This window comes from Oculina patagonica, chromosome 11, assembly GCF_052425735.1.
Source record: "Oculina patagonica isolate OP01 chromosome 11, crgOcupat, whole genome shotgun sequence".
Lineage (NCBI taxonomy): Eukaryota > Metazoa > Cnidaria > Anthozoa > Scleractinia > Oculinidae > Oculina > Oculina patagonica.
In genome coordinates this window covers 16,637,970-16,653,629 of record NC_135768.1, presented here as the reverse complement: position 1 = coordinate 16,653,629, position 15,660 = coordinate 16,637,970, and the positions used below count along the sequence as shown (strand labels likewise).

At 36.2% G+C, this 15,660-nt stretch overlaps 2 protein-coding genes across 3 annotated transcripts in view; one reads left to right on the top strand and one right to left on the bottom strand.

Annotated features, from left to right (window-relative positions):
• Window positions 1–743, top strand: part of LOC144630995 (beta-2 adrenergic receptor-like) — a 1,326-nt gene extending 583 nt beyond the window's left edge. Inside the window, exon 1 of the mRNA XM_078489353.1 lies at window positions 1–743. This exon is cut by the window's left edge and continues 583 nt beyond it. Coding sequence (XP_078345479.1) covers window positions 1–541 — 541 coding nt within the window. The 3' untranslated portion in view covers window positions 542–743.
• Window positions 744–3,009: 2,266 nt separating this feature from the next.
• On the bottom strand, window positions 3,010–14,937 carry LOC144630474 (uncharacterized). 2 transcript variants are annotated; one of them, XM_078488831.1, is made up of 2 exons: window positions 14,873–14,937; window positions 3,010–4,343 (listed from the first exon to the last, which is right to left on the bottom strand). In XM_078488831.1, exon 2 carries the CDS (start codon window positions 4,197–4,199, stop codon window positions 3,315–3,317), a length of 885 nt encoding a protein of 294 aa, XP_078344957.1. In that variant the 5' UTR covers window positions 4,200–4,343; window positions 14,873–14,937; the 3' UTR covers window positions 3,010–3,314. The 2 variants fall into 2 exon arrangements, with proteins under 2 accessions (XP_078344957.1, XP_078344958.1); XM_078488832.1 differs by lacking the exon at window positions 14,873–14,937 and adding an exon at window positions 7,052–7,237.
• Window positions 14,938–15,660: the final 723 nt, after the last annotated feature.

Below are 15,660 nucleotides of genomic sequence, written 5' to 3'. Positions count from 1 at the left end.
GGCTCTTCATTATCACATGCGATATCCCACTTTAATGACAACACATCGCGCTTTGTATACATCAGTGACTCTTTGGCTTCTTACTTTCCTGTTATCATTTTTATCTTTATTGAATAACAACGCTTATTATTTTGCTGCAGCCATTAGCATTGTCATTTGTCTTATAATTTCCACTTTTTGTTACATCAGAATCTATAGGATTGTTAGGGAGCATCAGTTACAAATTCATGCTCAACAACAGGCTGTGGAAAGTTATAATTACGAAAATAATCAAAACATGCTACGATCAACTAAAAGTGCCAAAAACGCTTTCATATATTACATCGCAATGATTCTGTGTTATATACCGCTTTTTATTGCCATGACAATTTACGGTATCTCCCACAATGAGCTGGCAAACGCCTGGAACTTAACTGATACTTTAGCATTTATGAACTCGTCCATTAACCCGATATTGTACTGCTGGCGTCTTCGTGATCTTCGAACGGCAGTTTCAAAGACAGTAGTGCAGCTGTTATGTAAACAAGCAGAGGAAAACTAAAGATAGATAAAGTGGTATACTGATAATTATAAGGAAGAGGAAAGACCGAGACAAGGCAAAAAATATTAAAATATATAAGGCTATACTGTGCTCAATCGTAGATTTCCTGTTCGATGTTTGACAGAAAATGAGCCAACATAAAGTTTTAGATGTAACACGTCGATCCTCTTTAGCAGAACCTAAAAAGCACATTTAATAACACTTTCAAAATATTTTAAAAAGTTGTGACTGATCAGCACCGTTTTGCCGGATACTTTAGAAGACACAGTGCTTCCTTGATCCGATTTATAAGTTGTTCGACATCTTGTCACTCGTAATTCTGCTTTGGGGATTACTGACATACAATAATTAATGATAACGTCCTGCGAAGATACCTTCCTTTTAGTTTTTAGTTAACCACGTGCAGTTTACATGCATGATTAATTTTAATTTAACAAAAATAACCTATCGACTATTATTAAAAACTAGCTTTGGTTTTTTTTTTTTTTTTTAAAATTCCCCCGGGGGGGGGGGGAGGGGGATTTTAAAAAATTCCCGGAAAACCCCCCAAATTTTTTTTTTTTTGGCGAGGAGGTGTTCTCAGCCGGCCAAAACTAAGGGAGCGTTTAGGGGGAAACTTGGAAGCGAATAAAAGGAAAATTCTCAAAAACTTTCCATAAAAATAAAAACGATATTCTCAGCGTAAAACGAATATAAGATCGCCAAGTAATCGTTCTAATTGGCTAATTTTACTTGTTGGCCTTTTCAGCTGCCTGCGTCGTGAAATAATTATCCGCATTATTTGCATCATCTTAAAAGTGATAGAGCGATTTTCAATATAGTGTCGAAAGTAATTCGCGATGGCTTTGGCTTTTCGTTACAACGCGCGCTTAGTGATAGACTTAAAGAAACTCGCGCCACTTTCTCTGAACCAGTCAAAAGTTAAACCCAAACCAACTATGATTCGCTCACACACGTCTTACTGCGCTTCGCGACGGCTTAATGTATTTGCTTTACGTTTTCATTGATTCACTCAATTGTCTGTTCCCTTTGTGATTGTGTAGAGTGATAAATTTGGTATTGGTTTCACGACACTCAATCGAAAAATTGCTCTAAACGACGAGACAGTATTGCCAAACAAATATCCAGAGATATCTAAACAACGAAACTGGCACTCAGCTTGTCGAATACAGTTTAAAAAAAAGAATTGGAGGCGACGTGGTTAAATTATATAATATCAAGCGAATAAGCTTTCGAAAAACCAGTCAAGAAGGAGAAATTTGTTATTGACACATGCATGTATATACAGTGAATCCTAATAACTTGGACCCCAATGGAAATAAAAATTGGTTCGAGAAATCGGGGGGGGGGGGGGGGGATTGCAGTGTTTGACTGATTGAATCAAATCCAAGGGAAGCGACTTTGGTTTGAATTATTGGGAAGATGAATAGGCTATTTCCGAGTTGCCCTTTGCCTCTGTTTCAAAACGAGTCTACATGCGAAACCATTCAAATGAAAATGAGTATGATTTGCATGAAAACGGACCCGTAGGTTAAACTCATTTTCAAGCAAATCAAACTCATTTCCATATGAATGGTTTTGCACCTAGACTCGTTTTGAAACAGAGGCAAAGGGTAACTCGGAAATGGCCTATTATCGAGAAAACGAGGGATCTGGATTCCACTGTACGATAATAGAAGACCAATTAATTTTGTGAAACGAGCGGCATCTTTGCTAATTTTGCTAATGTTGAATACTAAAAATGTCCTAAAATTTAACTCAGCTTGTTCAAAAGATTTACAAAACGCAACAAATTTTACTTAAAACTGTAAGTTAAACAAGTAAATCATAACTTTTCCATTCTTGCCGCGAAGTCGTCGCGCGTCCAACAACCCGGTTCCAGTTTCCTTTACCTGTTGCTCGGACGTGGGAGCTGGATAAGAGTTTAATTTGTAAGCAAAATTAATAGGCACCATAGCGCGTTGTCAATTACCTTATTATAGTAATAGAGGTTTCAGCACTTTACAGCCTCATTCGAAAGTTTAAAGCACTTGATCTAAGAGGTTATATCTTTTCAAGATAAGAACACTTCACTTGTTTGTCAATTATAACATTTAATTAATCAGATTTTGTACAAATAATAGTTTTTTTTTTTAAAAAAAAAAAAAAAAAAAAAAAAAAAAAAAAAAAAAAATTTAAAAAAAAAAAATTATTTTTTTCCCAAAAAAAAAAAAAAAAATTTTTTTTTTTTTTTTTTTAAAAAAAATTTCCCCTTTTTTTTTTTTTTCTTTAAAAAAAAAAAAAATTTTAAAAATTTTTATTTTCTGGTAAAATTTAAATATTCTTTTTGGTTTTCTGACAACTCGTGTATTGTTTTATTGTACACAAAAAAAAAATATTTTGCGGCTCATTAGCATTTAAAAACGGGTTACACGAATTCACTCTAATACAACGACTTTTGCAAATATATAAATGACTAAACTGACAGCACGGATTGAAAACTTTTGAAGCTTTCCATTACATAGGTCGAATATAATGTATATGGTTATAAACAGATCAAGTCAATGGCAAAATCGTTCCTATCTACTTGTATCGAGGTACAATTAAGTCCTATCCTCCACAAAAGATATTGCCTCAAAGTGTAACATTCATATTCTTAAAATCCAAAATAATGCTATCCGATTGGTTGTGATTTATCAATTAATATACAGTTTGTTTAATTCAAAGTTAAATTGTCTTAAACAGCTGCTCTCATGTTGCTTGTTTTTGAACAAACTGTTTCCTTCGCTGCTAGCTAGTGGCTGCTGGAACACACAGAGGTTTCCGCACGGAGGTGCTTCTCAGTCTGTTGTGAAATTTGCGACGCATTTCTCGGAGAGAACAGGTAGTAATAGGGGTACGGTTTATACTCGTTGAGCCATTCCGTGGAAGAATGCGCCGCTGTATTCACGCGGGGCTTCTGTACAGAACCCGAGAACAGTGTCTTCTGTGAAACAGTCTGCCGCTCTGTGCCAACACATGGATTGAACTCGAACCGGGTGTTTGTCGTATAAGGCATGTAGGGCATCGGGTAAGGTTGTATTCTGTCGAAACTGACTCGCGGGAAGCTCCTGTGTTCCTCTAGCGTACAAAGTTCCCTATGAGGGCGTTTACGGAAATCTCCTTTGCTAAACCTGGCGATGTACGCGGGGTGGATATGCCAATAACAGCTTTTCCCGTTAGCTGCGACTTCACCTTTGACGAAACACTCGTGCAGCGACAGATTGTGTCGTACAGTGTTTTTCCATCCAGCTCTGGAAACTGTGAACTCCGGGAAAGTTTTCTCGATGACTTGATAGATCTGCGCGAGGGTTAGTCTTTTCTCAGGGACTCGTAGAATGGCGCTAGCAATCAGCGCGACGTATGTCATCGAGAACCGTTTCGACTTTGGTCGGCTTGGAACTATACCAGTGAGGAATCCGAAGTTAAGGTCTTCGTGTTTCTTGCTGACTTGCCCTTCAATCGGTTGTTGGATGCAAGGAGTTGGTACAAATCCGGGAAGCTTTGTTGAAAATGGCTTGAGGAAGGAATGGTCTCTGACGAACTCTGTGCCCAGTGCAAACGGCCGATTTCGCGTCCACGAGAAATCGTAGTCTTCTTTCAAACCGGGTAAACCCTGATAGCAATATGTCGGCTGCATTTCAAGTGTCTTTCCTTGATTTTCCGATACTTGAAACTTCTCGAGCAAACTCCTCCTTGAAACCACTTAGATGCAACTGTGAAAGAGCGCAGCGCTTTACCGGAATTTATTGGCCATGCCACTTCACTGCGCAGCGGGGGAGAGCTGGAACAGAACCAAACAAAGAGAGCCGTTTAACCGAACTTGCTACCTTTTGAATGGGGTACCAGCAAACAATTCTCTCGCCCACTCACAATGACTGGCATCCACTTTAATGAGATCCGATGTGTGGAAAATTGGCTTATGCTCACAACGAATTCACCTATAAATCACTTTCATATAAACCTTTAAAAAACAATTGCTTTTCACAACACTGATGTTTGCAAGAAAAAAGGCATGCTTCAACAAAGTTAACTCGTGCCCCATTTTTAAGACACGATTGTTTATATCGCAAACAAAACATTTCGTCAAAATAATCTGCGATTGATACAGTAGCGAGAAAGGGACAAGAAAAAAACAACGGCCAATTATATTTTCCCCAGTTTATTTTAAGTAACAGTTTGTTTGCAATGCCGCGATTATTTTTTAAGCACAACATTTTGAGACTAAGTAGATTCTTAAAAACACTGAATTCATGTTTTCGATAAGTTGTTTAAACCACCATACCGGGCAAATCCACAAGCATCTTTAACAAGTGAAGGCGTGGTGGTAATATATTATTTAGACAAGGCATACCACCCGTGAATCCACTCCTATTTTTTCCGCTTAACAACAGATTTCAATTATTCGAACAAGAAAATCCGTTAACGTCAAGAGCCCTTAATTTCCTGCCTTTTGTTTCAACAAAATTCCTTTAAATGCTTCCTGCGAAAAGCGCGAAATTTGTGGCCTTTAAAAGCTTTCGCTACTGCATCGGTTACGATCAATATAAACTCATTAGAAACATGACTGTTTAATGTAACGTTTAACGTCTTAGACATAACATAAAGTTCGACGGGCGACTAGAATTTAAACAGTGACCGCAAATCATTTCCAAGGCACACTTTGAAACTGAATGCTTTTTGAGAAATTTGGAGACGAGAGGACAAAGAATAGTTTTAATAATGTCTGACTAAAAATGAAGGGACTTTAACCTATTGTTCCGTTTTCCAGTCTTAATGGATCACTAAACATTACACAGCAAACAGGGCATCGTTGTGAACAGGTGTAACTATGCAAACAAATCTAACAATATTCATGTTTTCTGTTTGTTACTATGATTCTAAAAGCACTTGTGTCTACCAAAGCATCATAGACTTAAGCCTTTTAAAATTCAAGTCATAACAAGAAAGCAGTGTTAAGCAATAATCGGTTTAGCTTTTTGCCGTAGGATATATAAGATACAATTTTATCGGTTGTCCCAGGGCAGCTGAAAGAATTTCTTCTGATACCAGGTTAATCCCAGTGCGAAAACGTCATTCGAGATTTAAAGAAAAGATTTTAGTCTTTGAATCTTACAATAGGGGTTCCACAAAAGAAAAACCGTTAATTTCTTAGAGTTTCTAAAGACACGTGGTTTTACAAAACAAAGAGATGCTGCTATATTGTCGCCAAACAAAAGAATCGCTAAAGACCGTTGTTAATCTTCTAAGTTTCGTCAAATTCGGGATCGACAAAAAGGCATCGACCCAAAAATAATTAACTTCACAGAACGACAGCAATTTGAACTCTCCAAGGCTCCTGGTTAGAAATTTCTAGACTCCAATACCAGCTATGGTTTTATTTTGACGAGCTCTTAAAATAACATTATTTACCCCTAATTATATAATGGCAGGTCTGTGGGCCCATATTTCACCTTTACGACCGATAAAGAGGCTTGCAAATTACCTAATTTAAATAAGCAATAACTTGGCGCTTAAATTGTCTAATAAACTTCTACGGTATCATCACGCTTGGTGAATAACAACCCCGTATCCACATGGGAGACACGATGAAGATATATTTCTTATTAATAATTGATATGTTGCGACGCTCTTATTTCTGAACTAAAAATTATAATCGGCAAAGACTTTTTTCCTAGCTTATTTTGCACAATTAGCTGTATAAGCGATGAGTTAATCTATTTCCTGATATTTTCGCCTTTGCATTCTTACGTTATCTTGTATGTTGATTGTATTGGTTGAAAAACAATAAACAAAACCAAAACACAAAATGAACAAAACAAATAACTTAAAAGGCTAACGGCTCAACCTCAACCAAACAACAAGCAAGCAAGTTAGATATCAAAACCGATCCCTAGTGCATTTCCATTATAAGCAATGTGCAAAGATATCAAGATATATTTTTCTTAAGGAGCGCAAAATTGAAGTTAATATGTTTAGTTCCTTTGTATGCAAAAAAGTGTCGATTGTTTCTTGAAAAAATTCAAGACAATGTCATTCGAACAGGCCTATTAACGAGAAAAAGCACGCATAATTTTTTTTTTTACCCAGGATAAGTGAAGCTTTTGTCGCTAACTGAATAAGCTTTACGCGTAACACTTTTAGTTTAACATAACATCTTGTTTTTCTATCAAAAGCAAACTGGTTTACCTAGAGCCACAAAGAAACAATTACTTTACATGCAACAAAGGTTATGCCCTGAATTGAATAACAACAAGTGAAGCATGGCCGAGATTTGTTTCAAACAACAACGTTCGCTTGAAGGATTAGAACTACATGAAGAAGACAAAATAATGATAATGTAAATATTGTGAGAGAGTTGAGTGATAAAGCTCGAACAAAACCTTTTCAAAACAAAAGCCGTTTCGTTGTTCCCCGACTGGTTAACTCAATAAGGAACCTGTTAAACCATTTTCCATTGTCAAAATTGTCAACAAGTTTTTTTCCACGAACCTTTTTCAATAATAGCGTTATCATCACCTGCATTTTGTGACTTTAAAGTGGGCTTTGTTCTTGAAAAGCACCTATTCACGGTTTTCAACGTTTCTTTGAAGATTTCAAGAGGCAATTTTGATTTTATTCTTTTTTTTAAGTGGATACAAAACCATATTAAGTTTAAAAATGTCAATACGGAGATGCCTGAGAATATTTAATTAAAATTCCGACAATTGCGACAGTATTGCGCCAGGGCTACCGAAAATTAACAATTACCGTAGCAATATTAAGTAAATTCCGTTAAATTTCAAAAAAAAATTAAAAAAATTTTTTTAACGAGGGGGAGAAAGAAGTTCTTTCTCGCCGTCGCTAGCCGCCTTTTCTTGCTGAATTGCTGTTTCTAGTCTAGTACTATTCTAGCTTCATAATTACACCATAAGCGTTGGTAGTCTTTTGATTTTAAGTTTCTCGTAATCTGCTCATTAGTAAGGTCGAATTCAGTGCGTCTTAAAATTGCGTGTCCCTTGGCGAATGTAAATGAATGTAATTTTCATTCTTAGAGATTTAAACAGGAAAACAAAACATTAAAAGAATAAAATCATGTAACTTAAAGCCCTCTTCTCTCGGTACAATAATACTATAATGCCACGGTTTGATAATTTGAAATCTCGGCAAAAATTGAGAAGTTCAGATCGCTTTTAAATGACAGAGATCTACAGGAATGTGTAATGTTACAAAACAGCGGGGACGTTCGAACTTGGAGGTAGCTTTAAAACCTGTTTATTGTCTCGTAACCTTGAATGTCTTTTAGTTCAAGAAAAATAAACGACGTATTTCCTCGCACGCACTTCATTCTATAGATAACAGTCCCACGCACTGACGAAACACTCACATTCGTTCTTCCCGGTCCGGCTTTAACGGGACGGGTAAATAATGTCTTTCTGAGGTGTGCGTAATAAAAGATATCTTGTTTATTTACCGGGCTCAGTATCAGGCTGAAGATAGAACCATGTGATAAAAATGTTATTGACTGAAATAAAGCTATGCATATGTGATAACAATGTTATGGGTTGGACTGTGTTGATCGAATCAGGCGGAAAAATAACATCGATATTGAAGTTGGCTACCGCTTAGTCAACAAGGACGTTATTGTGCACACCTACGTCATGGCCTCAGTTATTTTCCCGTACGGCCTCACACTAAGTCAATAAAAGATTCAAAGTAGTGAAGTCACTTTTCCTTATTTGAAGTGCAGTATGGAAGAAAGTGCCAGGGACATCTGAACAGGCAAACACTGGTAAACGGCTATCACAACCAACACTTAAATATCACTCCTCCTGTCAGATTGTCATATATTTCTCTTAATATAACTTCGGAGAATTTGCTAAAAGATCAAATCGTTTCTCTCTAGTTGATTTTCCCCTCTCCCCCCCCCTCCCCCCCCCCCTCCAGTTTAATTTTTTTTTTTCTGATGTCACAAAATTGCTTTTAAATTGAAGGAAACTCCAAAACAATGGTTTTGCCCTTGCATGTTAGATTCTGCTTACCCAAAAAGTTTAAGTTTTAAATCAAGAAAAGACGTATTTAAGGATTTCGAAACGATACTTAAGAATATTTCAAAGCTGTAAGAAGGTCTACAGCGCTAGAAGCTTCGTCTCTATCACCGTGCAGCATTCGTGAACTTAAGTGAATTTCATGCACCTGTCATGAAAACGATTTCGAAATAAGCAACACTCAACTGAATGCTTTTTGTGCTTAGCACAGCAAGAGCTCAAGGCGTCCTTGTGTAAGTTAACCACAGTTTAACATCAGGGAAGAGACAGATAAGATGAATTTGCTGGTTAAGTTTGGTTGGTGTTTTGAGAGAAAAACTGGTAGCTCTCTGTTCGCTCCGTGAGTCTTGTCATGCCCGCGGAGAGAAAGAGCTCTAAACATTGCATGGTTGTTTTTGACATGTTTCGTCTTTCGTTTCTGGTTTCTTGAAGTGGAACTAATGTTTTTAGTCAGCCTATATCCAAATTTTCCATTACAAACCACTTTAAGTTACAAGTATGATTTTGATAGGCAAACAAATAAACATATAATGTACATTTATAGCTTTTTTCTTGTAATGGGATTTTTAGCTATATAATTTGAGATTGCAGGTATCCTCAGGCTTTGTGTCGATTTCGGTTTGTTATACAGTTATAAATTTCGTTTGTTATATATAGTTATAAAGTCTTTCTTTGAGTTTTCTCAAGCATCTAAATTTCTCTTGTTCCTTTTCATAACGAAGAACGAAGGTAATCGATTCATGTTCAACCTATGTTTACACTGTACATAACTCTAAATTTTTCTGCCATTTACTCTCAATAAGAGCCAGATATTTTCATTATCTAGAAGATAACCTGGAGAAGTACTAGTCTGACTGAATGCAAGTACTCTCCCCGCCATATTCAAAACAAAATTCATATAAAGAACTGCTTTCCTTAAACATGGTCACAAGTATTCCTTTAAGAATTGTAATAATCAAGAAATTTGAAGTGAACATTTGAAAGATGACTTCCTTCCTGTCTTTGAGAACTAGACTATACAATATCATCGTGCCCTGATTACGGCCTGTTCTCTCATCTCCTGCCACAGTTGTCGCCCCGTCCTCCCGACCCAGTCCCCACTTTTCTCTCTCCTCAACTCTCCACCCAAGCCAGCAGAAATGATGAATGATGTAACATCACAAATGCTGAAGATATTAAATGGCAAGAGACGCCTTGATGAATTACTTATTTAGACATCTCGTTTTCAAACTCACTCTTAATACCAATTTGGAATCGAAATCGTTGGTTTTATTTATTAGAAGAAATTTCCTTACAAATTCGCTGCATATTTCTAGGAATACTTTAACACTTGAATGTTATTCAAAGACTTAAGATTTTTCTATGTTTGTGTACAAACACGATGGCGTAATAAAAACATAACGATGCCCTATTTACAATCTTAGAAAGGCTTAAAACACTGCAACAGAAATTCGTTGAGCAAAGAGTTCATTTTCAACAAACAGTAATAATCGAGTCTGCAAAAATTAGAAGAATTAAATACTTAGAATAAAGGGTTTGGGAAATTTGGATGCCCCGAACCACTTTTCGACTCCTCAAAATTGCCGGCTAATAGGCTAGTGGCCAATCGTTATTTATTTACTCGTTATGTATTTACTCTATAGTCCAATTTAATTCTTGCTACCGAACAAGTAGAGCTTCAATTTAACGTACCTCCCGAACAACGAATACACCAAGTTTGGAATTGGGAACCCCGAACAAAACCTAAATGAAAACTAACAAAGAGATTGGCTGCCCTCCAATATCTCATACATATATACGTTTAATCTTTTCCAATTTTGTCCATCCGTGCCCCTTTTTGGCTTTTCTGTTTTTCTTTTGAGATATTCTATAGCTTTAACCCGTTACTGTGATATTTCAACTAATTCAATGACCAGTTGATCAGAGCTGAAACTGGCTAAAATTGCGTGACAACAGGCCCCTCCAAGGTATTCAAAGGGCTATCCCGTATAATAATAAACGAATCCCAATATAAAGATCTAAAACCTTGTTGAACTTATAATTTCTATCTAACGACACTGACTGGACCTTTTTGTCATTTATACAACAAGATCCCACGGTGTAAAGAATACCCATTTTCAACAAGCTCATTATGAGATACTTACAGAGATACTTACTGGAAATTTTAACAGATGAAACGCTCGTTGAAATTCTGTGCTTGCAACCGTTACACTCGAGTTAACTACAGAGCTCTTTCAGGCCAGCTTCCTTAATATCAATTTGGCGAGGTAGTCAGGATTCTGCTCTCTATCAAAGCTAACTAAAACCTGATTAGTTCCGCCTAAATGACGTAAGATTATGCCAGATAATATTTCGTAGCCTTTAAGAGAAAGACTTGGAAGATTTTAAAACGAGCATTTTGCTTCAAATAAAAGAGACGTTTTTTAAAAAAAATCATATATTTTAGTTGCGTTTTTTTAATGTTTCTCTTGAAAACAAACATTTAGTGTTTGGCAAAGTGCATGTTTGTTGTAACAGGATTGCATCATAAAAACTAACATTTTTCTTGTCAGTTATGTTATCATTTAATTTGCCGTGTCATAAGTGAATAAAAATGTTATAAGATAAACAACTGCACGCAACCAGATTAGTGAGGGAATATATCTGGGAATACGTCTTTCTTTTTGTTCGTGTAGATCACAAGGAACTGTGGCATTAATTTTTTTTTAATAAGTGACCCATGTTTTCGTTAGTATAAACCGCTCTCTCTTCGAAATTTGTTTTTTGGACAAATGTTGGATCAGCCAAAAGACTATTTACAGGCTTAAGTAAATCTGCTATTTCTTCAATAAAAGAAAAAACAGGCACGTCGGTGGTCGGATATTTAACCCAAGCAGTATTTTTCTACTCCAGCTTGAAAAGTTAAATTAGATAACAGGTTTCGCAAAGAAATTCAGCAGGTACTGTTACTAGTAGAAACAAAAATTATGCCCGCACTGCCCCGCTATACGAGCGGGAAAATATTGACCAATATTGAACGAATCTTTTCTATCGACTGGGACATTTAAATTTTCAAAAGTCACTTTGTAAAGGAGTAACAGTTGTCAAAGGAAGGAGTTTTACAAATCATGGGCGACAATTGAAGTCCGAAACTGCATGTAGTAGTATTCTAAAAAAAACAAAGTAGCAAAAATTAGCCGGCTGCAGTACACAATCAAAACGCCGATTTGTAAAATGCAGTACGTTACGGTACCTTTCTTCCTCTGAGATCGGCAAAATTATACAGCTAAGATTTTATGTTTTGAACCGAAATTTATGAGTAGTTCACATTTTTGAAGAAAAGTGAACCTTTTGTTATGTATTTCGTAATGAAAAGGAGATTCCACGAAGTCGTAACATAAAATTGTCGAATTGTTAGGTTTATTTAATTAAAATCGTGAAGTTACTATTCTGCAAAATTTAAACATTCTTAAAATAACTGAAATAAATAAGTGGAATTTTCAGTCATTTACTAGAATCTGCAGTCTAAACATGGTCGAAAAATACAGAGATTAAAACACCATCGACATCAAAGCTCGAGATATTTGTATTGAGCTAGTATCAAAACAAAAGCCGATACGAGTTATACTTCAATAAATGAATAAAAATAAACTACAAACTCTCCCAAATATAACGTGAGGAATCGCCGATTACCTTTGGTATTTTGTATCAGTCTTTGTATAAATGGTAAAAGAAATTGTGTTTGAGTTCTAAAACAGGGGAATAAGACAAAACACTTCCCCTTCATGTGCCAAGTTGAACTAACTCAATAATAACTAATTTTCAAGTGAGTAAAACACAAACAAATTTCTGCTATCAAGAACATTACATATCGTGTTAAGTTATAAGAGTTATACAGGGACAAAAAATGGAAAGGAAATGTTTAAAAGGAAGCATTGAAGTGCGTTACAGAGAAAAGTTACAAATATAGTTCATTTTCCATGCTGTTTATGGTTAGTACGGTTCACGCACCAAAAATGCTATACGAGAAGTGAAACCAAAACAAGATAAAGTTATCTTAATTTTTATTCTTGGCCATGGTTAACAGACACTCTACTTAATAAAATGTTTTTTCTTTAACAAGACGCACCCCGGTTACCCAAATATTGCTACTCAGTACTCCTGATACAGATAATCGGGACAGCTAGAAACAATACATCAGTATCTGCAATTAAACTAAGGGTTTATTCCAAGTAAAGCAAGACAGACAACGTTTTTCCTGATACAGTGATACTTGTATATTTAAGATGTACATTTCTTCTAAAAAGAACATTTTTAACATAGCAAATCTTCGAGCAACGTACCATTACATACTACTGTTGAAATATTAACAAAAACGTTCTATATTTATTTTTTTACTTTGAAAACACTTCTAGTGATACAGATCCTTCAAAATAACGACATTTAAGGAAAGTTCTATAATGTGTGTAGTCTATAAAAGAAAAGTGTATGTTATGTCGCAACAATTCCATTCCATTACTACTCAAATGTTTTAAGTGTTCGCTGCTGTTTCAATGCGTCGGTCAAAAGTATAATATAGTTAAATTATAATATCCCCTACACATATCCACGTTGCTTTGATGCCGGATTTCATTTAGTTTATTATACTGTCAATAAAAGTTTCAAAACACGACCGCCAGCTAAGAAATTTCGTCAGATACGCAAAACTACGCAAGTACTTCGAAAGCGGTACGTCAAAGGAGTTCGGTAACAGGTGGGGCATGGAACACTTGTTCCGGTAAGAGAAACTTTCAATAAAGTATGTTTCCTTAGTTATAACAACAAATAAATCCGTCACCGCGTTTTGTTCTGTCGTAAACCTCTAAGGAAGTGACGAAAGCATATAGCGTAAATAACCTGCGTATTCCTACGTAAGTCGCAAGAAAACAAATACGCCCTTTTTCCTTGCGGCCTACGTTGGTAGTGTATATATATGAGCGTGGTAGCTACTCAAGAGCTCGATTGTCCTAAAAAAGTGAGCTACTAAGCTGATAGAAGCTATTTAATATTTACCTTAGGTCTCAATTGCCTTTTCTGTATTTAAGAAGTTATCAAGAGGTGGATGGCTGAAAAGATATCTGTCCGGCAAAATCTTTCGAACAGATAAATACTGACAGAATTAATATTCCTCAGTGCCATCTCGTTTCGATTTTCGTTGGTGATTTTCTACCTTATGAAACTTATGGTTTAAGATAATTCATTTGATCTTAAGATATTATGTCATTGCAATTTAGCTGGTTAAAGTAAGAAACAGCGCGAAAGAACGCCTTTAATATCGAGGAATCGTGAAATTTTAGGTAAAGTGAAAATAGACCATTCTCTCGATATAACACTCTGCGTGGGCGCCGGTATTTTTATGCTTTCACGCCTTATAAGACTCAGTTAGAGATTTCTTCATTCAATTCCCTTGTTGTACAGCAGGTTTTCACCGGTATTTACTTGCAAATGGCGCAAAAATTCCCGGCTCAAATAACTCTCCAGTCTTATTAAACCACAAAACTGGAAGAACGTGATAGTTAATTTAAAATACCAAGCATAAATATTATATATCCTTGCTTCACTTTCTCGACTGCCGTTTTAGTTTTGAGGCGGCGATCAACTATTAGACCTTCACTGATTACACCCTAACAAACTAGGCATAAATATAAATTTAGAGCTATCGTTGGTCGGTAGTGCAATAAGGTTTGATGTGAATCGATTTAAAAGAGCCACTGATAAAAAATTCAAAACCCATCACTCATTTTTTTTATTTTTTGGTTTGGCTCGGAGAAGAACAGTGATAAGAAATGAACTAGTTTCTATGCCGATACGAAACGTTTTCTCGATTTGGACGCTGTTCCATAGTACAATAGTTTATTATGGCAGAAGAAATTCAGTTCCCTGTTGCTCTGTATAGCACAGACAACCTATAAATCGAATGAGTGAAACCGGGTTTTAGCGAGCTCGACTACAGCCGAACTGGCACAGCTATTTTTTTTCGGAATACCGATTAAATCAGCAAATTCTTTAATCGATTTTCCGAAGCATAAACAAATTTCGTTTTCGTGAACGAAATTTTAAATTGATCTGTGCAAAACGTACTCGCAATGCACGCTTAACCATTTGTGTTCCCTTCCTTACCCCCGTCAGTATTAAATATATACGATCATCGGTATTAAACACTGTAAATAACTTCATGTAAGCAATGGATACTAAAATGCTAACATGGCGTTATTTAACCGATAATTTTAACACTATGGAAATTTCAAAAAAATAGTGTTACACGTACCTTGATTCGTTGTCCGGTAATGAGTTCCTTGGCTTGGTATATACTTCATGGTGGAAGGCCTTCGGTTCCTAATGGAGAGGACTTCCAATGATATTAAATTTGTAGTTATCCATTCCTGCTTTACCGCTTAAAGTTCCACTATATAATGCATTTTTAATGTGCATGAAATTCTACAAACCTTTTGACCGCAACTTGCATCTCACAAAAGCCATAAAAGTACCATTCTCTGTCCAAAACGTGGTGAATCTGCAGCTTCAACTCTCGTTGTCTTTGCCGCCATGTTTTTAAAAATCTGAGCTTAGCAGCCTCGCTGAATTCAAGTCGAGAAGGCTTGGTACAGAATCTCCAGGCCAAGTGGGAAAAAATGGCAGAAAACCAGAATTATAACATAGCTAGCAGAGCCGCGCCATCAAATTCAGTATACGTAAGCGTGCTCAAAATCCCGATGGAGCACGCTGATGACGTAATCGACAAGTGAAAATCTCACTGAGAAAAGCTCATACGCTGTGTTTTGCGAAAGCGATGAAATCTTATCTTTGGTTTATGGAAAGCGAATCTTTTCAATATTTTTTCAAGGATACGAGCTTCAAGGTAAGCTGTTTCTTATTATAAAACGGAGAGCAAAAGGGAAAATATATTCGATTTCGCCGTCAATCTTGTGAGTTGTGTGTGTGTGCTTTTCTTAATTCAAACTGACAAACAACAAAAACTAACGCGCGAGTCTAGAAGGACAAAAAACATTTTTTCACGGCCTTAACGTGGAATAATCGGCCAACAATGAATTACAC